Source organism: Leptidea sinapis, chromosome 1, assembly GCF_905404315.1.
Source record: "Leptidea sinapis chromosome 1, ilLepSina1.1, whole genome shotgun sequence".
Taxonomy (NCBI): domain Eukaryota; kingdom Metazoa; phylum Arthropoda; class Insecta; order Lepidoptera; family Pieridae; genus Leptidea; species Leptidea sinapis.
This window is the reverse complement of record NC_066265.1, coordinates 10,497,247-10,524,923: the sequence shown is the minus strand read 5'-3', so window position 1 is coordinate 10,524,923 and position 27,677 is coordinate 10,497,247. Positions and strand designations below refer to the sequence as shown.

Sequence of the window (27,677 nt, the reverse complement as noted above, 5' to 3'; positions counted from 1 at the left end):
CAGTAAACAATAAAAGTAAACAGGGTTTTTCTTATCCCACATATTTTAAAAGAATAGTTGAACCATAACTATTTTATTACCTATTGAATTAAAAATAATATAACAGACCTACAAATCACACAATTATAGCTACATCAAAATACTGTTAAAAAATACCTACTAAATACTCCTAATTATTTGTTCAATAACAGGTATTACTCAAATATCAGTTACTACTAAAATACTAGCTGTTATTAAATACTTGTTCAGTAACAGTTGTTACTAAAATACTAGTTGTTATCAAATACTTGTTCAATAACAGGTGTTACTCAAATAACAGTCGTTACTAAAATACTACGTGTTATAAAATACTAGTTGTTACAAAATACTAGTTGTTACAAAATACTCCTAATACTTGTCACAGTTATTTTTGATATCTTGTCACAGTGACAACCGGTGATATTTTAATACCTGTTACAATAAATACGTCTCACCCATAGCCACTACATAAATTTAAAAAAAAAAGTAAATAGGAGTAAACTGTAACAAATGTAAAAGAGTAAAATATTTATTATTTTTAAATAATTAAATATATAAAATAATAGGTATTCGGTACAGTACAATACTGACTGAGTTGGAAACTAAAAGATTAAATAAAAGGCAGAAGATACCTTCATTTTGAAGGATAATTCACGGAGATTCGGAGATTGGAGAATTCTTGATTTTAGTGCATTACTCAAAATTGAAAAAGCTGTGTCTGCATCTACAGTAATCATAATTCAGAATTGACAATGGTATTTTTGGTATTATTTATGTCAATATGTCCGTTTTGTTGATAGTTAACATTAATTCCGTAAAATTGTTTTAGTTGGTATTAGTACTAGGAGATCTACACATTCCTCATCGATGCGCCAGTTTACCCCCAAAGTTCAAGAAACTCTTGCTGCCAGGACGTATTCAGCACATATTGTGTACAGGGAACCTCTGCACTAAGGAGTCATATGATTATCTGAAAACTTTGGCTAGTGATGTCCATGTAGTAAGAGGAGATTTTGATGAGGTCTGTATAGTCTGAGAATCCCTTGCAGTTGAACCACACAATGTCATGGAGCACAAGTACTACAGATTTCTATGGTTATACGGTTTTTGAATTAAGAGGTTTAAGGAATGTTTTAAAAGAAACATTCTTTATATGAGAATATTTTTCCTATGGCAAGGAAAAAGGGTTGGTCCAATAATCTTGTATATTATATTCATGCCACACACTTGCAAATATTAAACAAAGAGAAAGCTGCAAACCTCATTTTCAAAAACTCAATATTCTTACATTACTGTGCACATATATATTCAGAATATGTAAGTTTGTAAGAAAACACCCAATCATAGATGTGCCCCGGCACAACACACCTCACATTAAAAATAATCTTATGCAAACTAACTCTAAATTAACATTACACAGTTCCGGTCCCTACCCAATGTCAGTTAAAATTTATAATAAGTTACCAGAACACTTAAAAGCCGAAACCAATATTAAAAAATTCATAAGCTCTTTGAAAAAGTTGCTTTTGGAAAAATGTTACTATTCTATTAATGAATACCTAGAGGAAAAATATATTTGAATGTCTGCCCCTCTGTCATTCATTGCTATGCCTTATTACGAGGTGCATGTGATAATTATTTAGTACTACAATTTTGTTTAGTAACTAAGTCGCATGTTACGCAATTTAATAAATAATTAAAACAAATAACAGATTAAAATCATTTAATCAGGCCTAAATTTAAGAAAACATAATACACCCAATACCTTGTTTTGCCTTACATTTTAAAACGATATTTTGTTATTATTTACCATAATTAGTGTATTAATTTCCTAAAAATTATTTCAGAATTCTACTTATCCAGAGCAAAAAGTAGTAACTGTTGGCCAATTCAGGATTGGTCTGACTCATGGCCATCAAGTTGTACCTTGGGGTGATGAAGAGACACTGGCTTTAGTGCAGCGACAGCTTGATGTTGACATACTTATATCTGGTCACACACATCGATTTGAGGCTTATGAACATGAGAATAAATTTTATATAAACCCTGGATCTGCCACAGGAGCTTACAGTCCACTCTTCAGGTAAAGTTTTAATTAAGTAATTTATTTAAGAAATTCCATTAAATTTTAGAATTATCAGAAGTTATGTAGTCTGGTTAACAGATGATATGTAAAATGCATATTACTATAAGTCAGCAGCTCAAAAAGACTGTTGAACAAACAATTTGTTTTTTAAACTTTTATGGATTTAAGTGGCAATGCTCAAAAAAGATATGGTGCAATGTGTGGGTCATGATATTAATGATCGAAAGAAACAAACAATTTTTTATGTAAAGGAAAGCAAATTATATCATGATAAGTAATTGAAGGAAACTTCTGAAAAACATAACTTTTAACTATGATTATGATAAAAATCCTATTTTGTTATTGCAAATGTGAATTTGTTTGTTGTTGTTGTTGGTATGAAAGTTAAAGATGTTACTTTAACTTTTCCACCAATAATCATGGAGTTTGCACAGTATTAGGGTGATTGTGAAACATTCCCAAACCTTCGGGAATGTTTGACAGTTCCAAGAGAACCTAGTTGCAGTCATATGTCAGTGTTGATGCATATATATATATATTTTATTGCAAATAAAATGTATTACCCAATATATGATAGCATTATATGATACATGTATGAATTGAGACTTTAGGTGTTTTTAACTAGCCAGACTAGGCTGCTTTCCAGTACTTGAAAACAAAGAAGAGGTGACCACCTACCATCAATTGACTAACTTACACCAAAATCTGACATATTTTTTTTATGAAAATAAGGGACAAGACAAGTAGGACATTCAGCTGATGGATTAATTTGATTTTTGCCTCTCAGCATTTTTGAAAAACCCAAAAATTCTGAGTGGCACCACAACTGCGCTTGTCACCTTGAGACATACAATTTCAAGTCTCATTTGCTCAGTAATTTCACTAGCTACGGCACCGACAATGAGCAATGCTGACACATTACTGCTTAACGGCAGAATTAAGGCACCATTGTCGTACCCATAATCTAGCCGGCATCTGGTGCAAAGGAAAGTAGTTGTTCACTTACTTTATTGTGAATATGATAGAGTACTTTTACATACACTTTATATTAAAAATTAATTTGATTTTTGGTTGTATTTTTTTTTGTATTCGCAGAAACCCCACACCCTCGTTTGTGTTGATGGACATCACAAGTTCCACTGTTGTGACATATGTCTACAAATTGATGGGTGATGAAGTGAAGGTCGAACGGATTGAGTACAAGAAAGCATAATTGATATACTTGTATATAAATTGTAATTGTAAGAATATTATTTTTTAATAAAATTATATAAGCTATTGTTAAAACAGCTGTCTATTTCAGTAAAGCCCATAAAATATAATAATAAAAGTAGTTTAAAAAACTTATAAACACACTTTGGTTGAAATTTAAAATGAACGAAATCTGGCCATTTAAATTAGGTCAAAATCTCACCCAAATAAGTCGGTTACAAACATACATACATACATACAAGTGAAGCTAATAAAAAGCATGTAAAAAAGCTAAATACAATTATTTTAGTGTTGGTCTATAACATGCAATGCTTTGAATTATAATAAGTAAAGAAGACATTAAATGTGTTGCATGCGGTCAAATGTATTGAGCTGATTCTGGGGTGCGCCAGACCAGAGATGACAGCAATACTCCATATGTGGCCAGACCTGCGTTTTTTATAGCGCTAGAATGTGTGCCAGCTGGAAGTATCGCCGTGCTCTATTTATGACGCCCAGCTTCTTTGAAGCCAATTTGGATTTGCCCTGCAGATGACAACGGACTTGGCAATCGCTCGAAATTTTAAGACTCAGTATTCCAATACTAATACTAGGCGTGGCTTTAAGGGAGGTGTTGGAGCGGTGATACAACACATGGGTTTGGGTTTTTTAGTGGTAATTTGAGTCTCGTATCAGTGATGTGTAGGAGATAGCACACAGCCTTATGAGTAATACAATAGTATTTAAAATGTTCCACTTTCCAGTGAAGTGGCACTTCACACAAGTGGCATATAATTATCATTTCCAATTTGGAAATGATAATTATATGGAATGAATAATTTTGTGTTATGGTATGGTGTGGTGAGGTGGTTTTTTATTGAGTGAATTACGAAAATTCCGTGAAATTATGAATCCAGTCAGATAAAATAATTATTGTGAACATTTCAGGAAAAAACATAAATCAATGCATTATTCAGCATAGATATACCTTAGACCTACTTAAAGACTAAACAATTTTTATAATTGAATTAATTCCAACAAAATCTTACAATACCTAATTCAAATAGGTAAGTACCTAGTTACCTACGTGCTATTGGACATGGTTACTACTAATTAGTAATTACCTACACTGGAACTTAACCTAATCAAAGACTATCAGTAAATGACGAATGTTATTATTTCAACCTACATTAGAATAATAAATTAGCTGGCTACGTGACAACCAGTAGTGTCCTAATCATAATCTATAGTAGCGTACGAATTTTGGAATAGAAATAGTTTGGAAATAAAATTAGACTTTATCGTTAATGAAATAAGATACCATTTAGTTTCATTAATGAATATAAACAAAAGACCGGTAAATAAAAACAGTACCACATGTATTGCACGTAGCCCCAAAAACTGTGCAAATTTAATCAAAATTGTATCTTAAGTTACGTGCACACGAGCTATTATTGCGCATTGATAAATAATAATATATTACTATTGTCAGACGAGTGCTTGGCAACACGCCCCACCCTCGAGAACGTCCAATAAAACTAAACGGATGAGTGTTCGATTTTTAAATTGAATCTACAAGTGTGCAGTGCAAGCGCATCAAAGTTCAGTGACATAGACAAATAATTTTTAATGTGATAGTGACTTTTTTTTTAAAATGGCAACATTATTATCGAGGGTAGGATTTCGCGTTATTAGCTTCAATTTTGAGAAGACTGCTGCTGTATTTACTATAAATACTTCAAGTTCTAAAAAGGTAATAAATAATCTATGCTTTGTAAAAATATAGTTAAACGAAAAAAGAAAGTGTGTCCATCGAAGCGTTCATTCTAAACCCCAAAGGAATTGCTAAGCCTTAATTATTTCACAGAATACTACTTTTAAATTATTTTAAATATTTACAGTATATTTTCAATGGAACCTGATTTGAGCTAAGTTTGTGTATACATATAATAGAACCTTTTTAACATAAACAAATTGAAGTGTTATTTCGGTTGTTGCATTTGAGTGTTTGTAACCAGTTTCTCGACAAAAAGGGCCGATGTATTAACAGTTAATGGCGGTAGCGAGTGGGTGTTCATTGCTAGAAAAAATGAGTTCAGGTAAAAGGGACCATTCCATGATAGGCATAGATGCTACTAGTTAAGTTTTTAGGCACTTATTTTTTTTTGTGTTACTTCAAGATTTTGGCCCATAAGTTAAGGGCTTATAAAAAAAAATTGTTAAGATATAAACTAGCTTTTGGTACCCAAACGACCGATATTTTGAAACAAAGAAGATTAAGAATAAGCGGCAACGTAACAAGTAGGTAATAGGGCCAACAGTACTTAACAATTAGAAAACATCTGGAACATCGTGGAACAAATCATCAGGCACCGAAGGAAGATACACAAATATATGCTTACTTTCGTCTCATAGCAGGTACTTAGCTGTATGTGCTGTGTTTGTGTTCCCATTACAACTATTTCGGCCGTAAAATAGACTTGCTCTTGTATCGTTGTGTTCCGGTTTAAAAGTTGTGGTTGCCGGTGTAATTACATGAACAAGACAACCACATATTTAGACTCAAACAGATGAGTGCAAAGGGGGATCGTATCGCATTAAGCTGTCGGTCGTGTTGCAATGGGTAAAGTCTATGTCACATCAAACACATTCGAGCAGCAGTCGAACATATAGGTATCCTTTGTTTGCATAGCAAATATCTACTCAAACTGTTCACAAACTCTTAGCACCATTAATTTAACCCTTTATCAATTAGTAAATTAGTGGTAATTGGTTAAGGGTCCAATTATTAATAACGCCAATAAAATAAACAGTCTACGCAAAAAGAAACGTCGTAAGATTTGAAGGTGCAGCTTTGTTTAATTAACGTATCTTTTACGAAAACACTGTCCCCCTTATTCACAATAGTCTGCTAACTTATAGCTTTGCTAATTCTCTTCTTCTATTGACGAAATCCAATAGAATTGTTAAAAAAAGTTTGTGCGGTAAAGGTTACTATAAAATAAATGATTTTCTTAATGATAACACAGACTGGGAATGGAATGAACGCCCTGAGGCTTATTAAAATTATAATTTTGAATAAGAATATTTGGATTTGAATATTTGAAGATTTGGTACTACGACCATAACATCTTGATAGGTACTTTAAAACAATCTTTATATATTATAATGTTTTCAGATTCCATCTTAATAATTATTTTAATGAATGATACAATTAAAATCATAATGTTAGTTTGATTTTATGCCACGACGATTCTAAATCAGCTGTTAAAGAACGTAACATTATCAGCGGGCTGTTTTTATTTAAAAAATAGGCTTACGTAAGAAAATTACAACATTGTAACACAACGTATCAGGTATTTTATTTGGCTAGAAGCCGATCTAATTCATAGGAATTTAATTATTAGACATAATTGTTAAACCTACATTATGAGGGTGAAACTTCAGACACAGGTAGCTTATTTACAATTTTTTTTACATGAAGATGCGATTATTTATACCATGGTAGTTGCCTATACCTAGTTGGTTAATAGTATTAGTTTTGTATTTGTGTTTTTTTTACTTCTATTATGGTAAAAAATAAAGGTAGGTATCTTCTTAAAAATAAAGAGTTCCGGAAGTGTTCCGGAAGATTTATTAAATATTTCCTTTCCTTTATTGAAATGTCTTAAATAAAGTTTTTGACTAACAATATATTTTATCTTAATTTTTTCTCATTTTTAATCGATAATAGTAACTCATATATTTAGCAGCTTTAATGAATGATTGACGATGAAACGATGTTCATTGAACTTATTAACTAGATGTTACAAGATTTTAATTCAGTCTTGTTTACATCAGAAACAAAGCTATATGTTTAATATAGAAGCAGTATATTTATATTTTATTATTTACTAATAATAAAATATAAAAGTGCACTGCACACTGTTACGCTGTAGGTATGTGATAACCTCTTATCACGAGCTTCGTGTTATCAATTATTCCTAAAAAAGAATTGTAACCAAAATATATATTGTATACTAATAACAATAAGGTTGACTTTACTGTTGAAAATATGTCTAATATTTATTGTTCATTAAATAGGCTGTATTTAGGTCACAATGTAAATGAATATACAAATAATAATAATAATGTTCAACGAGGACAATATTTTTACAATTAAAAATACATCGTTAAAGTGTAATATGTAATTAATATCTATTATAATCAATGTAATGAAAAAACTGAAACATAAATGAAATAACGGTTCTCAAAGAATTTTCTTCCGCCATCTATTGAAGTAGGTATGCAAAAAAGTTACTGTTTCAGGTGCAAAATTATTTTTGTGGGGCAGCCCTATAACATTGAAATACACTCGTTTCAAAAATCATTTTTTATATTCTTTTTAATAAACGCTTTCCATACTTTTATAGTTCCATTATATTATATCTTAGATAATTTATATTACTTACGTCTAGATAAGAGTCTCTTGCTGTTAGACAACCGATAAAAGAAGGCCAGGCATATAAGTTTAGTATGCGTGACAAGCTACGTCTTACACTTGCGATTTGTAGTTTGTTTGTAGTGTGTGAGAATTGCTCGAAATAGAGGTTGATTCTAAACTCAATTTTTTCGACGTTTTCACGGCTGTCACAGTCTATCTTGACGTATAAATGATCTAAGCATTATATTCAACTTACTCAGAAGAGTTTCAGCTTATAGAACTTTAGATTTATTTTAACTTATTTTAAAGTATGGAGGTAAAATAGTTAGATTCTCCAAGTTGTAGTGGGAAAGGTGTTTACTATAATAGCTTTTTAGAAGTCACTGATTTCGTCTACTTTAGATTTTGAGCAATAAACGCTTTGTGGACGGCAAGGTATAGATACTGCAAGTCATTTTGGCGCGCGGCGCATGTGTGCACTGTGCGTATGCTTGTAAATATGCAGCTTTGATCTGTGTGAGAGTGACGCTCGATTGCTCGGACGACACCTGCCATGTCATGTCGCCACGCGTCAAGATGACTTGAAGTATCTGTAACGAAATCTTTTTTCGAATAGGTACATAACTAATCGATTTTTGAAACCATTCTTCTTTATAATAGAGTCTGCTAAAATAAGTTACTAAGCATTTCCTTGTTAATGCTAGTATGTATTGGAAAATCACTGTTGCTGACTAAAATATTACGTAACCTCATCCTAACCAGTCCTATCGAACATAATGCGTGTTATAGTTACTTCCGTCTTTTCAAATAAAGACCTTCAATATCCCAACAACATTAATGTTTGTAAACAAACAATATTGTAATGAGTGGCCGGTGATATTGTTTTTACAAGGACATCTGCTGTCTCAAACGTGGAACCTTTGATCAACTTTGCTGATCACTTCTGGGTTGGTATCAACGTTAGCGCTTTGTTTCGGGTAGGTAGTGAGACAGTTGTTGTAATGTAAGATGTAAACAAACGTATTTGTTTACATTTTGATTTTAATTGCTGAATAACAATCAGATTTAGTTGTGTTTAACTTATTCTTAGGTAAAGCGATCGATAAGGTTAATAGTTGTGCCTTTTTTGATGATTGAAGTACTCAAATGTTGTGTGTCTTCTGGGGTGTTAATTCCGCTATTTTACGAGACTATCTCGTGCCAGAATTCGCCGAGTCAACATCTCTAGAGGATGTCTCGTGTAGAGGCAAAACACGTGTCGAATTGTTTTTTTTATGATAATAAGGGGCGAGACGAGCAGGACGTACAGCTGATGGTAATTGATACGCCCTGCCCATTACAATGCAGTGCCGCTCAGAATTTTTGGGTTTTGTCAAGAATCCTATCAATAGACATAAGATGTTTAGTCTATTTGCCCTGTAATTTAACTAGCTGCAGCGCCCTTCAGACCGAAACACAGTAATGTTTACACATTACTGCTTCACGGCAGAAATAGGCGCCGTTGTGGTACCTATAATCTAGTCTGCATCCTGTGCAAAGGAGCCTTCCACTGGTTAAAGACAAATCTAATCAGAATTAACAAACACTCAAGAAAACTCACAGCATTTGGATAATTATGGATTTCCGCTAAATAATAAGTAGATTTTCAAAAACTATAGCGACTATAGCGCCTTAATTCAATAAATTTTGATTGATGTATTATTATATGATACCTACTTTCTTTCTCAGTCTGTGTCCGTCCATAGTTGAGATAGTTAATAATTTCAAGGTTACCAGTACTTAATCGTGTCAGAACCTATATACTAGCGTTTAGACGACAAGACAGTCCCGATAATGGGTGGCCAATTTTGATTTAGTTAGTTAGCTGGTATTCATTATTACAAATACTAAGGCGCTACTTCGAAGCGTTGCTGACTGTTTACGACTTATAAATAATAATCAGTTACAGTAACAATAGGTTCGCGTTCCTTTTCTATCGAGCTGTAACACCGTTAGAAGAGTTACTGTTTATCGCACGTTTTGTTTGTCTATCCTACTATACTACTATTGTAGTACCCATATTGTAAGTATAGACTTAGCTGTTATTTGGCGTAATAAAAACAAAAATTATTCTTCGTGCTTTTTTACATTTGTAGAAAAACCATTATTGTAATAAAGAAGGTTATACCTACCGCATAATTTAGTTATAAATAACGTGTATTTAAATATCATTAAAAAACTTACTTATAGAGAATTTTATTTTAAAACATGTAGGTACTTATATAAATTGAAATTTATTAAATTCTCGTTCTTTGGTTGACTAAGAGTATTGTTAGGTGAATTATGATACAAATGGTCTAGTTGACCAGCTGCTAACGTCAGAATGTCGAATTTGCATAGCGGTGTACGCGCCCATGGTAAAAAAATCTCTAATAATTTTGCCCTAACGCGTCAAAAGAAGTACCTATAACTTCTTAAATGTTATTATATCTGTAGATGTCTGAATGTGACATCATACTACTGTGCCACGTCCTGTACAATGAATCCGTCTCATTTATCGAATTGAGGCCAGGATAATATTTGCGAACTCGTCTCGTTTATAAATTATCTTTAGTCTCAATTGAACTCGTGTATTTTGAGTTTTATCTTACCATCGAAAGTCAATCAATAAAAGCAATCAGTACGTCGATACTTTTTAACCGTCTACGAATTTGCATAATATTAAAAAGTATTAATGTAGCAGTAATGTGTAAGCATTAAGTACTGTGTTTCGGTCTGAAGGCCGCCGTAACTAGTGAAATTACTGGGCAAATGAGACTTGAAAACTTGTCATCGAAAGTTATAGTGTTCTCAGAATTTTTGGGTTTTTCAATAATCCTGAGCGGCACTGTATTGTGATGGGCAGGGGGTATCACTTACCAACAGCTGAACGTCCTGCTCGTCTTGTCCCTTATTTACTAAAAAAAAGTAAAAACGTAGCGCAGGTTGTAGTATTTTGTATGGTTGGTAGTGTTCCAAAATAGGTCATATGTTTGTTGATTAGGAACTTATATATTATAGTAGTTATGTTAGGTTGTAATGTAGTACGTGTTTCTAATTTACACATGATTAAAATGACGAATCAAAAGTCTTATAAAAAACTTTTTTTCATGGATTATTATTATTTTTGTTGGGGAAATAAGCAGTTAAATCTGTAGATGTATTGTGCCCCCAACGTCTGCTTGGATGCACGCCCTGGCGATGACTATGCTCATTGTGATGAGTTGTGGCTGTAGGGCAACGTTTAGAGAATTTTTCCCTTGCTTATTCGGCGTCCAATTTGTATTTAAATCACGTCCTCCAGGCTTATGATCTTTAAGAGGCGCTGTATCCTCAGTAGATACAGGTGGGGTAGGTAGTCTGGATATTGAGGGTCTTGAGGCAACCTGCCCTCATTGCGGCGATGGCCTCACATTCCAGAGTTGGATGTGTTTAGGACTCTCGTAGGCCTCTTGGCCTCATAAACATATTCATTGATGGTAAATGCTTCATTGACTATTTATAGTATAAGAAACCAACTAAAACGCGCTTATAAATCATAATTAATAAAATGAATCTAATCTTTCTACATACAGTCCACCAGTTTATTATCTATCTATATATATAAAAATGAAAAATGCTGTTCGTTAGTCTGGCTAAAACTCGAGAGCGTCTGGACCGATTTGACTAATTTTCGTCTTGAATTATTTGTGGAAGGTTTGAATAAACATGAAAATGCTGGAAATTAAATAAAAACAACAGTTTTTATTTTCCTTTGATGTGTGTCGTGTGTCGTTCAGAAATCAAATTGAAAGAATAGTTATCTTTCTAACTTTCTCAGGAGGTAAAAACGAAACTTCATTAAAACACGGGTAAATAACACTTAAAAAAGTATTCCTATTGTTTGTTTTAAGTTTATTTTATACAAAAGTTTACGTCTTTTGTTTATCGATTGAGGCTATAGGATATCTTTTAGATTACTGAATCTAACATACGTTCGGTAAAAGTAGAGCTCGTAATTAATAAATAGCTCAACTAATTATAAATATGTTTAGGGTTTTAAATTATAACTATTTTTTAATACCTGTGATAGGGGTTAGGATATGAGGCTAAAGTTATGAAAAAATATTGTATTCTCATTGGAGCAAATTTTGAAGAAATTAGGACGTTCAATGATTGCATTTGTATTAATACGGAACAATTACAAGTTAAGGAACGTGGGTAGCTGTAAAAGTGTTTAATTTTCAATTTTTTATTACAATGTTGTTGACATGACATAACTTATTATTTATTATGAAGGGATACACAACGCCCATGTTTCTAACGGTAATAGATAAACTCATATTTTTAATGTAATCAACACAAACATAATTTAGGGAGGTCAATGACTCTGTTGTGTGTTTCTCCGGGCACATGGCTGACCCCACCGACAAGCGCCTGCATAGTGCATCATATTACCTAATTATATGGTCGGATTTCGTACGGCCGGACCATCAGATGTAGGTACGGTGTGTGTCTCGAACGATTGCTCCGGCTTCGTACTCGGTACGGTCCGGAAAGTAATAATCGGGGGCAGCTACCGCCGTATCGGCCGTATCAAATAAAAGGGGCCTCCGGGTGACGGGGGCCCGCGACGAGCATAAGCAAAAATTAATAAAAACATTTGTTTCTTGCCGAAAAAAGGCAAGGAGAGTGTATATTTAATTTGAAATGTTTGTAAAATATTTAAAAAAGGACAGATACTTAGATAATTATGATATATAAATATTTCTTTTAATTTTAGGCAAAATTTTCTTTTATTTTGTGGGAAATCTTTACTCTTCACCGAGCAAATGTTTATACGGGGCCCCGCCAAGGCACGCTACGCCACTGGTAATAATAATAATTTTCTGAGATGGACAATGCAATAAGCCATCAAGTATGGTCTGCTACCAGACCGCGTCTGATGGTTCGGCCGTACCAAATGCGATCATGTCTTTAGGCTATTATACTTAGCTCCCACACGTTACTGACGGCAATGTTGCAACCATAACCCTAGATTCGTGAGTCTTAACGAGTACCTACAAGATAGACAGACAAAAACTTCAAAAGATATCCAATTTCTTGGATATCAAAGTCCCGCAATGCTATTTTGGGCGCACGTTTTATGGACTTGGAACCGCCACTTTAGAAAATTTTTTGCATACTTTTTTTGCATGAACAAGAATACCTAAGAACTATACTGTCCAGAAATTAAAATATAAACACCTAAGTATAAAATAGAATATAAAGCGAAGCGTCCAAATACCAAAATCTTAACTTGTCAATTTTATTATAACTAGATAAATCTATAGACATGTACAGTATATGTATATAGTAATTATACTACATGAGTACAATATAAATTATTTCGAAAACGTTCTTTAATATTTTGTTGGCGTTGCCCAATCTCCACGCAACCGTGATTTACGGTCCGACACTAATACATAAATAAATTAAAACCAGTTTTATAAGGTCTTCGCCCTTTTGCCTATCGCATTATCTAACTTAACACGTCTGCTGACGAAACCAACTCGACCTATAAAAATAATACCTTTTGGAGAAAACCATTTTCACAAAATACGATGCCCGTGACTAAAGTTGATGGATAAATCTATTAGTTTCGCAAGGCAATTAGCCAACAATGAGAATTATTAAATGACATAAGATCAGATAAGTTGAGGTACTTTCTACTACAAAAGTTTCCATAAATAATTCAATAAGATTAGAGCAAAAACCCCTGTGATCGAACGATTTGATCTCAAGTAACACGGATCTTATAGAGTTGCTGGTGATTCAAGACCTAGAAAGACCATCGAGTTCCTAGTAGGAACTCTATGAACAATTGCTAGGTGTTGAGTGAGCATAAAATGAAATGCTTATTTTTGAATCGGATTATCTCTAGGTTAGCACTGTGAAAGACGCATAAAATGAAGATTGTCTGATCTTTTAATAAAACTTTAACTATAGGTCTATGAGCCTAATGTTATGACAATATAATATACTTACTCATATATTCCTATATTGACGATATACTTATTTCCAGCAAATACATACGAAGATGTCCTGCAACGGTACAGTTTGCTACTTACAACTCCAAGAAGCACGAGAGCTGGACATCTCGGAGACAGTCCGCAGTCTGAGAAGGTACAGCAAGCAGCACGGACGACCAGAGGAGAACCGGAGGAAACTGGATTATGATAGTGATTCTGACTCGGACACTGAATGCAAGGGATTTGAAAGAGTAAGTCTCCTTCAATTATGATTTTTTTTATCATAACAATAATTAAAATATTACATCATAATACATAGGCTGCACTAAAAGTATCGGGAATGGAATATTTCCACTGTTCCTGTCATATTAAAATCTTATTAATTGAAAACTCCTTGGTTTTAAAAATCGAATACCATTGATTTATTTAAAAAAAGATTCTCGGTCTTGTCACAAGGTGTTTTCAAACTTGTGTAGTCGTTGAGAAAATGGAATTGACTCGAGAAAATTCTAGAGCAATGATTTATTATGACTTTCGAAGTGGTTTAACACAAAAACAGTGTGTTGACCGGATGATTTCTGTATTTGGTGATGAAGCTCCATCCAAAACCACAATTTATCGCTGGTTTGCTGAATTTCAACGTGGATGTGTCAAGCTCAGTGATGATCCCCGTCAAGGTCGTCCAAAAACTGCAGTCAAAGAAAACGTTGATGCTGTGCGTAAGCTGATTGAGGAAGATCGACATGTGACATACCGCGAAATTAAGGCAACTTTAGACATTGGCATGAGTCAAATACAAATAATCTTGCATGAACAATTAGGTGTAAAAAGTTGTTTTCCCGATGGATACCGCACCACAGAGTGAAGAGCAAAAAGCGGCTCGCGTTGCTTGGTGCGTCAGAACTCTCGAAAGATTCCACGCAGGATCCTCAAATGCTGTATACAACATCGTATCAGGTGACGAATCCTGGATATACGCGTACGAACCCGAAACAAAAAACCAGTCACGAGTTTGGGTGTTCGAAAATGAGTTAAAGCCAACAAAAATTGTTCGTTCACGGAGTGTTGCAAAAAAAATGGTGGCTACGTTTGTCTCCAAAACCGGCCATGTTGCGACTATTCCTCTTGAGGGACAAAGAACGGTTAATGCAGAATGGTATATGCAGAATGATATGCTAGCATTTGTGGCAAACAGGTCGTTTCTGAACTCCTTAAAGAGAACTGCAACCGCCGCATCATCCTCCATCACGATAATGCGAGTTCTCACACCGCGCACAGAACAATAGAGTTTTTAGAGCAATAAAGCATAAAATTATTAGACCATCCGCCGTACAGCCCCGACCTAAGCCCTAACGATTTCAATACTTTCCCTAAAATAAAGAATAAATTGCGTGGTCAGAGATTTTCATCACCTGAAGAAGCTGTGAACGCCTACAAAACGGCCATTTTGGACACCCCAACTTCCGAATGGAATGGTTGCTTCAATAATTGGTATTGAAAAATGTGTCAAATTTCGCGGAGAATACTTCGAAAAGCAATAAATACATTTTTAAATAGTTATTTTGTGTCACTTCCTTGATTCCCGAAATTTTCAGTGCCGCCCTCGTTATTAAAATATTACGATTTGAAATTAAGCAGCATGACAATAGATTTACAGCAAAAATGTACGGATGGCAGCGTTGGTTTTAATCGACTTACTTACCTGCATTCCTCTATCAGGTCTGAGTGTACTGAAAAGATGCCAAGTCCAAGATGAAATGTGTCATGGTTTGAGATTTTTGAGTGAAACTTTTTTCACATAGTACCAATGTAGATTCCTTTTAAAAATGTGCAACATACGATTATCGACTTTCAGTTATATTTTTTATTCAGTTCATTAAAGTAAGTAAAATGAGACATATTTAATTTTTACATAAATTCACAACTAAGCAATGAAACATTATTTGCAAACACCATGATAGTTAAACTCTAATAAGCGATACCCATTTCATTGCTGTGAATAGTAAGCCTTTTAATGTCGCGATGTTGTCTCTCAAGTTGTCCGTTTCCTGCTTCTTTAGAATCTGTTCGACCTTCATAATTTACTTGTGGTTCTGAAAGCTGATAAATATTTTGTTTAAGACTGAATAACAACATAGTATTTTCTTTGATGAACGCGAGTGTTACACATTTGAGAAAAACATCAAATTAAAAAGAATAAAAAAAATTAAAAGTTTTTTCAATGAAAATAAGGGATATCTCTGGGAACTTATTTCGAAGACAGAAGTGGTGATGATGATGAATAATACGTGAATACGAATAAGGAAAACACCATTCCATTTAGTTCAAAAACAAGCTGTATACGTGTTCATAAGAAAATAATCTGCTTTTATCGCAGTTGATACTTATATTAATATTTATATTCAGAAGCCTATAATACTTTGTCAATTGAAAAATATATACCAATAAACAAAAATTTTTCACTTCTTAATGTTATGTCCCACCCAAAACATTATCGGATGATATTAATATTTTAGGAAATTAGGATGTGCCAATAACTCAGTATAATTTTTCTCAGTCTGAATTCTGGCGACGGAAGATGAGGACAGTCCACAACATTCTGGACGTGGACAAGGATGGATTGATCTCTTTCAACGACTTCCTGCTCTTTTCCGATAGATTCAAATCGCTGGGTAACTTAGATGAGGAACAGGCGAAGGAATTCACTGCTATCATCAAGGTAAGGAATGATGCAAGGTACTTCTCTCGCGCTTTATATGGCGCAAACAGCCAGTTAGTTTACAGAAATCCTTTTAGATTATCAAGTTTATTTTTTTTAAATATGTTTACGAAGCAATAAGTTGTTAAATTTATAGAGTGATTTAACCAGCTCTATATTTGCGTAAATTTCAGTAGATCATCGGATATTGCAGTGACGACAATCACTGTATTGAAATTGTTTAGTTAAATACCTATTTTTTTATAGCAATAAGTAATTGATCGATAAGGTCACAGACTATCCAACAGTGCGACTTCCAGTTATTTAGCGAAATAAATACTTCAATGCATAAGCAGTACACCTGTGAGGATGAAAAACTTTTGCATGGAATTTTAAGAGCAATGAACTATTAATGTTAGGCCTGTTGTTTGCACAGTTGACATGGGAGGAGCAGTGGGGCGCCATAGACCCGTACAACTTCGTGACAGTCGAGCAGTACTTGGAAGACATGCACCATGTTCTTAGCGACAAGACGCTTAAGCATCGCGCGCATCGGTGGCTGCCTTATCTGTTCAAGGTAAGCTTCTTGCATTGCACATTGATTTTGAAACATCTGCTGCCGGCTTTATAAAATTATATAGTATTCACGAGTCAATATGACTTAGGGTTAAAAACAAATATCACAGTTGTCCACAGTCCACTTTTGATTGGGTGAGCCTTTGGCACTTTGTCATAACCCATGTAACAACCATCTAACTGCAGCAAGAGTATTAGTCTGGAATCACTTGTTGACGGTGAAGCATTCATAAGTTTTAATTTGTCTTGTAAAATCATATTTGCTTAGCTTCCTAGAAGAACAGTTATCCATAACCTTCTCAGAAACCAGCTCAACCATTAGCGTTACGTAAAGACGTTTATCTTTATTTTTTTACTTCTACCTTCACATGGATAATTTGCTAAGATCTATGTTTGCCCATTCCTACCACTGATGTCCAGTATCAAACATACATATCCTGTTCTCAGTGCTATTTACTAGGAACCTTCCCCAACAACCAAACGGTAAATATGACGCTCGTATGAATCCTCTGTATTGTAAGACAGTACGGGACACTTACCATCAGACTTAGTTAATTTATAAGTTTAGATAGAGCTTGTTGCTCCTAGACAACCGATGAAAAACAGGCCAGTCTTTTACTTAAGTGTGCGTGACAAGCTACGTCTTACACTCGTGATTTGAATGTCACTTTGTATTAGTGTGCGTGCGTTCATAATAGAGCGTAACTGTCAACCTCAATTTTTATCAACGTTTCCTTCCTAACCTTTATATCTTAATTCCAGGCAGTCGATAAAGATAGATCCGGGTTCATATCAGTGAACGAATTCAAGCTGTTCTTCAAGTGCCTGGGCTTGGACAATGAGCACGCCGCCGTTGCCTTCGCCGTGATCGACACCAACGGGGTGAGTGGCTGACTCATTCTTGTATCACTATTATCTGCAAATAATCTTGTATCACTTTTATCTGCAGCTAATTTCCCTAAATGCTCATAAAACCTGTTTATCTTTCGAAGAGATAAACTGGACCAGTGGGAGGCTCCTTTGCACAGGATGCCAGCTAGCTTATGGGTAATGGCGCCTATTTATGCCGTGAAGCAGTTATGTGTAAGCATTCATTTCGGTCTTAAGGGTTCCGTTGCCAGTGAAATTACTGGCCAAATGAGACTTAACATCGTATATCTCAAGGTGACGAGCGCAATTGTAGTGCCGCTCAGAGTTTTTGGGTTTTTCAAGAATCCTGAGCGGCACTGCTTTCTAATGCGTATCAATTACCATCAGCTGAACGTCCGGCTCGTCTCGTGTCTTATTGTCACAAAAAAGTGAAACTTTTAACAATTCGCTCCTACTTTCTATCATAAAGGTACCGAAGAAGATTATTATTATTATTATCTTCAAAATTTAGCCGCACAAAGTTATCGATGCAAACTTTCCCAGATTTAAACTCTTAAAATCGAATCATTTTAATGCCGTAATCATTTAGTCAGGTTTAAAAAATAATAAAAGTAGGTATCATGTGTGAATATCAAAGTTATACAATATTTTAGTATTTATTACATTTTCACACAGTTACCAGTTTAGAAAAGTGGAGCTTTAATGAAAAGAGTTTAAAGGCTAGAAATCCTTGCCACTCTTTAAAATTATCATTTACAGGTGTGTGTATTACCTTTATACAACATATGTACACACTCATCAGCTCTCTAACTAGTGTATAAGCTCTTACAGATCACATTAAGGGGGGCTTATAATCGCAGTTATCATTTCAATACCCGAACCTCCATCAACCCATGGCGACCCTGCCTGATACCTGTCCTACATCGCACAGGTTCAACACTTTGTATAATATTTATGCAATATATATACTAAAACGTTTATTTAGTAATACGGCTTTACCCACGATTTGTCGGTATGGGTACCGACTAGTTACGGACCATTCGGAGGTCCTTCATCAGGGTGAGTGTAGTGGCTTCGCGATAACGTCCCGTCTCTTACTGCGGACTTGTGCTCGTAGTGCGCGGCTGGACACGGCGGGGGGCGCCGGTGGTAATGATTGAGATGAGAATAGTAGATACAATTACAACACCACACTGTCAAAAACTTAAGGGCTAGAATCTTTGACATAAACATTGACAAAAAAAATTACATATGAGTTACAAGAGGCTTGTTAGCTGAAGTATGATACAAATGGTCTAGTTGACCAGCTAACGTCAGGGTGTAGAATTTGCGAGACGGTGTCGCGCGCATCGTTTTATTATTATGCTCTAATAATTTTTCCTTAACGCGCCAAAAGAAGAACTTCAGAAATAAGACTGAGAGTTACATAAACTAAAAATTATTGTATATTTCAGGATGGCAAGGTATCTCTGAAGGAGTTTGTGAATCTCGGCAAGGAGTTCTTCACAACAGAAGACCAGAGCCGAGTCTCCAAGATGTTTTGGGGGCCGCTTATTGACGTGTGACATTCATAATGGTTTTTGACGATGGATTTGTAGATAACATTCTGTCATTTTAACATAAGAACTTTTACTGCGTGACCTGAAGATGAATATTCATTTATTTTTTATAAACCAATCGCCCACTGCTGGGCAAAGGCCTCGTGAGGCACCCAATGCGTGTCCACCTGTGCCCATCGGTCTGTGTGCATCCGACATAATATATGCCCAACCCAGTTCTACTTTAGCCTGGCGGTATTTCTCCCACGCCAGAAATGCCAGTTCTTATGCGATCGTTTCGCTTGACTCCCAGAATACTCTCCATAGCAAGCTGCAAACCTGGGGTTTGTTTCAAGCTTATTAAACAAGATGTCCCAAATTTTCACTACACTATTTGAGTTTGGACAATAGTGACTTCAAATAATGGCAGACAGGAACTCATTTTTATAATGTTATGAATAAATATTTTAAGTATTAATTTTAATAAGTTCTGTTCATTTATGTTTAGACTTGTCGAACTTATTCTATTTTATAAGATTTATCGTGACGTGTTTATTTTATAATTTGTTACTATAATTATGATTCTCTTATTTTCCCGATAGATATTACAAAAATTTAAATAAACACTTTTTAAAGGATTACAATAATATTATTATTATTATTTTTGCCAACCCGACGTTTCGTGACCTTTCCAGAGCACGTTTGAGGGGGTCATAAAAATGTAACTTTTACACAAATCTTCAGTAGAAACACAGTTACAATTACACGCGTTTTAATCCTGTAAACGTGTAACAATCGCGTTAATCAAAGTAATTACTATACAACAAGATTTTTTTAATTTTGATGTATCAATATTGTATCGATTTTAACTGAAGAGTCCTAACGCGTTGTTTCAAATTAGTTCCCATTTATTTGTTAAGCGACAAATGTCGGTCACCTAAACACGAACCATGTTAACTCGCTTTTATACATGTTTTAAACTTACTTATAAAATACCGTACGGAAAATTGTTCGCATGTCGTGGCGGTATAGTTTTGATATCAGAAACATATGGTACAATAAAATATAACCAAGTATTTTAAGTAAGAATAAAATTACTAAGTATGATATGTAACATGTAAGGAATCTCAATAAAATATTAAAATTTGGAAGTATGTATTAATTAACTACCCGAAGCATTTTATTCATTTAAATAAGTTAAATATTTAGATTTCCTCGCACACTCTGCGCTGTTACATCTGGCCCATACTTCTGCGTGGACTATTTAAGAAGGCCTCAGCTTTTCAAATGTGGGCATATAGACGTATGGTGGCCAATAGTTGGACTCACAAAGTCATGTCAACACGAACTCATGCAAACCATCAAGATGATGAAAGTCGCATAATTGGGGCACGTGCTTAGGCACGAGAGGCACGAACTCCAACAACATCGTGATGGGAAAAGTAGTTTCCGGAAGAAGAGGCATAGGTCGCAGAAAGAAGTCTTCGCTGAGCAACAACCGAGAGTGGACAGGCGAGTGCGGCAGAACTATTTCGCCTCGCGAAAAACAAAAAGCTATCACATTATTATATTACTTGGTAACTTTGGTAATTTACTTTTTACCGTTTAATTAAGTGTGACTATCAAAGCTAGAAGTTCTGGTGAAAGGTGATCACCTAAGCCCACATCAATCCATACGTCATGATTGATTTTCCTACCTCACGTGACCTCATTGACGGGGCTAATCGTCAATTGTTCACACATTACATTTTGAATCTCAGAAAATTTTTTGAATTAGGCGTTACTTTGCGGAAATCCATAATTATACAAATGATTTAAGTTTTCTTTAGTGTTAATTCCGCCAATATATGTTTTTTAAAACAATGCGATACGTGTTTCGCCTCTACACGAGGCATCCTCAGGACGTGTTGTCTCGCCAAAGTCTGGCAAGAGACTCAATAAAATTTCAAGACTCGACAAAACAAATATTGGCGGAATTAACACTAAAGAAAACTAAAATCATTTGTATTTTGAATCTCGTTAAGCTCATTAGAGCGAATTTCGATACGTAAAATTACAAAATAAGTATCGGTAATATCATATACACATAATATATCGTACTCAAGAACGTCGACCCACCAGTGAGTGCGATGTTTCGGTACCCGTCTAAGCTCAGGTGTAACCGGCGTACGGTGCGAGTGTGGTCGAGATCGGGCGCCGGGCGACCGCCGACGCCGAGCAGACAGTCAGGGAAGGATTATCGGGCGAGGCGGTTGTGTCGCACGCGCATGCCCGGGAACACCACGTTCTTATTACACAATCATAAAGCTTTGTGAAGTGTACCTACCATTACGATTGGAATGTTTGTTGCTAATAATGATACCGTATTTATTTTTAAGACTGTGTTTTACTTGATATCGTAATCAAGGCTCACAACAATTTTATTACAACCACGAAGACCCTGACCATATGACCGGCCCTACCCCTTTATATATTACACGTAAGATAATTGCTCGTTTAAATACATTGTTAAAAACATTTTTAAATTTTCCATATTATTTTTAATATCTCTGCAGCCACCTTCAACAGTAAGTAAAAAAAAAAACAAGTATAGAAATAATCATATTTTATTTAAAAATAGACAATCATACTGTAACTTAAACACGTAATTTTGGCTGAGGTAGGTTTTAATATAAGCCTGAACCAGCTACATAGTATCAATTTTTTTTATCCTACTATCATTTACATATTACCAACATGAGAGTTACGTTGCAAGCAGAAGTGGGATACAAACTACATTTAATTGATATTAGTTTACAAATTAATAAAATTAAATAACATTTTTATAAAGTAATGCCTTCATGTTGAAACATTAACTCAAAATGAATATTATAATCATATTTTCGGTTGTAAAACAGATTTTCAAAACCAATGTTTTATCAAATCGTTCTACAATATTTAAATGGGCTACGCATAAACAATAAATAAACAAAAATCAAATAAATGGCCTCTTTTTATAATCTACAATTTGTATCAATAGCTTTGACTAATCTGCAAAATGACCTTACCTCACTTTGAACCTCATAAGGGTCCCACAAACGTAAATCAACACATTATAACAATTATTAATAAACGAGTTTATACATATCTAGACACGAAGACCTTATCAAAAAATAATAAAGATATTCTTACAAAATAAACGTATTAAATATAATAATTAAAGATTAATATTTGCACTCGACTTCGAGTATACTTGTGGTACTTCGGCGAGTGTGGACGAGACAATTCGGCCCTACTCGGCAAGTGTATCTAGATATGTATGTAATTATTAGATAAAATTACAAATGCGCAAGTTACATTACGCCCAGTTGATCTTTAAGAAGTTTGGTCTCTTCAATTAGCGTCGATACCTGGTTCGTTCTGAAATTTGTAAATTAAGCTTAAGTAAATTCAACACTTAAACAATTTGTTATTTTTAAAATGATATCCCTCACGTCTGGGATTAATTAAATAAAATTTTTATCCATAATTTATGAACGATGCGTGACACAAACACGCGACCTCTCGGGTTCCGTCCGAACGCTCTTCCAACTGAGCCAACTTGTTTAGATTTGAAAGAGCGACATCTCAAGTCAACTTCCCAATATGCAATTATTGCGGTCGAGTAGGTTATCAACTGTAAAGTAAATCCTGCAGATGGAGCCCAACTTGAGAGTTGAAGACATACCAAGATTTACGAACCATACGTCACTCTAACGTTTGGCTCAGTTGGAAGATCGCTGGGATGGAACCGCATGGGTTCCATCACAGCACAAAGTTACAAATTTAATTTAAAATTAAATTTTAATTTAATTAAAAATCAAATACGTTAAATTTTAACGTACAATAAACAACTACACTCACAATCACGCTCAAAAATTGTCTGAAGCAAAACTCTGCCCATGCGTCTATTAGACAGAGTTGTTTCGACCGCGCTTAGTATACAACGCCACGCAATGACAAAGTGTTCAGTGGAAAGCTGTCCAAATAACAGCATAACATCCAGATTTAAAATGGATGGAGTGTCGTCTTTCAGGAAAGTGCCCCTTTAAGTTAACGAAATTGTAAAACGAAACTAACTTGACCTTTTTAATTATTTTGCTTAATAATCACAATTGCTAAAACAAACTACATCGCCGTAGCACATTTCGCTGGTGCCGGGCCCGCAAAAATAGAATACGCACTCTTAAGAACGCAGGGCACTGGCGGTGAGGAGTAATATTATGCTGGCTCGCAGGTTTGCTCGATGTAGCAGTGAGGTAAAGATAATGCTTTTCAAAGCATATTGTCAAACCTGTCTATACGAGCAGCCTATGGGTCAGATATACTCAAAGAACGCTTAGTGCCTTTCGCGTTCAGTACAACAATGGTTTCAGGTTGAAGTTGGGGCTGCCCCGCTTTTGCAGTGCTTCGGCAATGTTCGCGGATGCGAGGGTGGACGGCTTCCATGCCATCCAACGCAAAAGAACCGCGTCATTGCTGAAGACGTTGCGGGGTAGCCCTAACATCATTCTGCAAACCATTGCTAGTCATTATGATGCGCCAATTATAAAGGCATTTATGCGGCTTCATGTGCCTGTTTAGTTATAATTATACTAACATAATTTAGGACATTCTACTAACAAATATTATGTTTTTTTTTCCGAATTCAAATAATTAAATTAATTATTATTGATTGTTTTCTTTTTAATTGTGATTATGACGTATCTTAAATTTTAAACTGTAATTTTATCTGTAATTTAATTAATATCAAATTAAACTCAACAGTGTTATGAAATTTAATTTAAGTTAATATTGTTTGTGTATCTATGAATAATGCCTGACAATAAATGATTTATTATTATTAAGAAACAGCGACACAACAGTAAAAGAAGTGGTAGTGTACAGTTTTTCAATAGCGTTGAAGTGGTTTGGTCGTGCACAAAGGATGTATGAAAGTAAATTGAATTTATAACCAACATTTATGAACGATGCGGGACTCGAACCAGCTACCTCTCGGGTTTCGTCCGCGCGCTCTTCCACTGAGCCAACCGTTCCCGAATCGGTCATAAATTTAATTAATCCCAAGTATACCACTTACAAAATAACAAATTGTTTACATCTGTATAAAAGTAGATTGACTCTTAGCAAGCCATCGAGTACAATTTTTTAACAAGTAATACGTACTGTTGCTGCAGAATGGAAGATATGGTCTCACTGTGGGACTTCCCGAGCACTACGTTCTGCTTTTTGTACTCCTCTTGCCATTTCTTTATCTGAAAAAATAATATTTAAATATTTTTACACAAATTAATATTAATAATACTTAAAGATATTCGTCTTTCAGATTTACAGCCGGCTTAAATCTTTTTTTGTCTAATTACATCGACCGTTTCTATCAAACTGTTTTAGGTACAGTTTTCTTACTGTAACCAACTCATTGTGGTGAAAACTACTTTCCTTTATTACAGTAAAAGAAGAAATTATCGACATCAACTCTGATTTTAAGAGACAAATGTAATAAACAAAACCATATACGGGATGACGATGTGCATTCTCTCACAGTTGAGCTGGTAGTATGTATAATTTCAATTGCTTAAGGCGGCACTAAATGCCAGCGACCTTGAGCAATATGAGTTCACGGCTGCCGGCCCGCCATCTATGTAACAAAGCCAATATTTTCAAAATTCTTGCGTGGAAAACAGTGTATATGCTTACAATCCTCGTTATACACTACTAATCTGAATAAAATAAACTACACAAAAAAGTACAACCTATTAGAATAACTTTTCTGAGAGAAGTACCAAAAAATGCGTCATGCCATGCCAAAAAACTTGTTTAACTTCAAAGAAAAGTGGTAGTTCATCGGCAGTGTTAACTATAACCAACAGCAAGCACTAGCAACCTACAAATAAGACTTAAGGAACATATCCTTTTATATTGTTTAAGTAGTGTTCATAGCTCGAAATGCTATACTTTCACCACAAAATTTGTCTAAAAACACCATGTTTGCTTGTTTTCTGCTTACTCTTCGCCTTAAAATTTAAAAAAAACACGCGTTACGTCGACCTTTAAAGTCGTGTCCCGAGCTGTTAACTTATTCAGAAAGTTTACTGCTGCGCTCCAGGAATAGCACCTGACGCTCAGTGCAGCCTCTCGAACAGTCCACTGAACACATTGGATAAAATCTCAACTGGCCCATCTGGAGGTCGCTCAACCGTCTCAGAGCAGGAGGGAAATCTAGGGCAAACTTAGCGAGGTGGGGGTTTCATCTCTGGACATGATACGGAGTGCATGAACCTGCAGGAAGGAGGAGCTACACGAGGCTATCGACCGAGCTATCACGGTTGCGGCTCTTTAGGTTGCCCGTATTTATTTATTATATACAGACACTTTATCACATAATATTACATCATATTTGGTCCCTACTCTAAGCGTAGCCTGTCCTGTAGGAAACCAATTTACATTCTATGGTTAACAATATGAACCGAAAGGTCAATAAGTGCACTCTGTATGTGTGTGTGTGTGTGTGTCTCTGGGTGTGTGAGGTGACTGTCGACTCAATAAGGAGAGAAGAACTTATTCAGAAGTAGCGCATTCAGCTCCGGCTCGTCACACAAGCCGCATACCCCGCACGTTTGCTCTGTCTAGACGGCTTCGTCGGACGACTGTTTGTTCATTTATAGACTGTGCTTTTGGGTTGTCTAGTATAAATAATAGACGTTTTCGAGTTGACGAGTAAAATGAGTTCATAAGATTAGGATCAGCTCAGCGAGATATGGGATTTACAGTACGGGACAATTTTAAATTTATTTAATGTATTGATACACACTTTACCAGTGGGAGGCTCCTTTGCACAGGATGCCGGCTAGATTATGGGTACCATAACCGCGCCTATTTCTGCCGTGAAGCAGTAATGTGTAATCATTACTGTGTTTCGGTCTGAAGGGCGCCGTAACTAGTGAAATTACTGGGCAAATGAGACTTAACATCTTATGTCTCACGGTGACGAGCGCAATTGTAGTGCCGCTCAGAATTTTTGGGTTTTTCAAGAATCCTGAACGGCACTGCGTTGTAATGGACAGAGCGTATCAATTACCATCAGATGAACGTCCTGATCGGACCTTCCTTCAGACCGAAATACACTAATGTTTACACATTATTGCTTCACGGCAGAAACAGGCGCCGTTGTGATACCCATAATCTAGCCGGCTTCCAGTGCAAAGGAGCCTCGTATGTGTACAAAATGGAATTAGCGGTAAACACCATGCAGGCATCGCGCAAAAATCTGTGCGGCTACAAAACGTGACGTCATATGCGTAAAATAAGCAGCCGTGTATTACAAATATTTTATATTGTCTCAAGGGAAAACGTAGTATACAAAAAAAAACCATCTACAAGTTACTACATACTGATAATACCTACCACACAACATTATACATCACAACCATTAGGTACAAACATTAAGAAGAAGTCTACATACTTAAGTTTGGTAAATACATCTAGACAAGTAGGTACGAAGTTATTATTGCTAGGACTTCTTAAAGAAACTAGGCACATATAGACTTGGTTGGACATAGGTTTATGTGAAACAGACATAAAAGCTGGTGCCTTATTCCACATAATAGCTATTTTGCTGGAGAGTAGGTATGTAATAATGTAGTCTACATTATGACATAAATCTACTAGTACATGGCTGAGCTCTAATTCCTGAACAAGTTTCTATGTTTTAAGGATATTAGTACCCCCGTCTATCGGTCGGTTATTGCATAGTTCAAGAATGTGTATATGGGCGCAAATCGCCACCTACCGTTTAGTGTTTGCAACTATTGATATTTATGTTTTAGTTTATCGTTAAAATTAATATATTATTATAGATATATCTGAAATATATAAGATTTAAATGCAAATAGCTATTTGTAAACATATGACTGTTATTTATTAAGGTCTAACTAATTTAATAGACACTGTTTTGACTGTTTGAATTGTTTGAAGATGTTTGATGTTTCATTTATTGTTAAAATACTTAATTGAATGTGTAAATGTTCAAATTAATTTGTATTAGAATTAATATCGTTATTATTTTATGGAATAAGTCTTTCTTAGTTGTATTTCGAAAATTGCTTGCAGCGCCATCTTCTTACTTCGTAATGTTTGTTCAAATTAAATGAACAAACTATTATATAAATCATTTGAAGTTATATAAATTCACTAAAACATTTATTGAGCTGTATTTAGGAATTATTTTACAATACCTAATTTTATTTGTGTT

General features: G+C 35.0%; 3 protein-coding genes across 3 annotated transcripts in view; 2 read left to right on the top strand and 1 right to left on the bottom strand.

Annotated features, from left to right (window-relative positions):
- The first annotated feature begins 687 nt into the window (after positions 1-687).
- LOC126967390 (vacuolar protein sorting-associated protein 29) lies at positions 688-3,391 on the top strand. The gene is made up of 4 exons (XM_050811837.1): positions 688-773; positions 848-1,039; positions 1,866-2,101; positions 3,200-3,391. The coding sequence occupies exons 1-4, from the start codon at positions 771-773 to the stop codon at positions 3,315-3,317; spliced, it is 549 nt and encodes a 182-aa protein (XP_050667794.1). The 5' UTR covers positions 688-770; the 3' UTR covers positions 3,318-3,391.
- Positions 3,392-4,882: 1,491 nt separating this feature from the next.
- Positions 4,883-20,555, top strand: LOC126967219 (sarcoplasmic calcium-binding protein). Its single transcript, XM_050811714.1, has 6 exons — positions 4,883-5,048; positions 13,780-13,977; positions 16,284-16,445; positions 16,861-17,001; positions 17,763-17,882; positions 19,325-20,555. Exons 1-6 carry the CDS (start codon positions 4,950-4,952, stop codon positions 19,433-19,435), a joined length of 831 nt encoding a protein of 276 aa, XP_050667671.1. The 5' UTR covers positions 4,883-4,949; the 3' UTR covers positions 19,436-20,555.
- Positions 20,556-21,998: 1,443 nt separating this feature from the next.
- Positions 21,999-27,677, bottom strand: part of LOC126966605 (nucleoporin 88) — a 154,843-nt gene continuing 149,164 nt past the window's right edge. The window contains exons 14-15 of the mRNA XM_050810771.1: positions 24,593-24,681; positions 21,999-22,807 (exon numbers count right to left, since the gene is read on the bottom strand). Coding sequence (XP_050666728.1) covers positions 22,741-22,807; positions 24,593-24,681 — 156 coding nt within the window. The 3' untranslated portion in view covers positions 21,999-22,740. The remainder of the gene's footprint in view (positions 22,808-24,592; positions 24,682-27,677) is intronic.

Bases quoted from the DNA above. Each gene is read 5' to 3' on its own strand.
- LOC126967390 (XM_050811837.1), top strand. The intron at 1,040-1,865 runs GTCTGTATAGTC...AAATTATTTCAG, and splicing joins TAAGAGGAGATTTTGATGAG to AATTCTACTTATCCAGAGCA. The intron at 2,102-3,199 runs GTAAAGTTTTAA...TTGTATTCGCAG, and splicing joins GCTTACAGTCCACTCTTCAG to AAACCCCACACCCTCGTTTG.
- LOC126967219 (XM_050811714.1), top strand. From the start codon at position 4,950: ATGGCAACATTATTATCGAGGGTAGGATTTCGCGTTATTAGCTTCAAT. The intron at 13,978-16,283 runs GTAAGTCTCCTT...AATTTTTCTCAG, and splicing joins AATGCAAGGGATTTGAAAGA to TCTGAATTCTGGCGACGGAA. The intron at 16,446-16,860 runs GTAAGGAATGAT...TTGTTTGCACAG, and splicing joins AATTCACTGCTATCATCAAG to TTGACATGGGAGGAGCAGTG.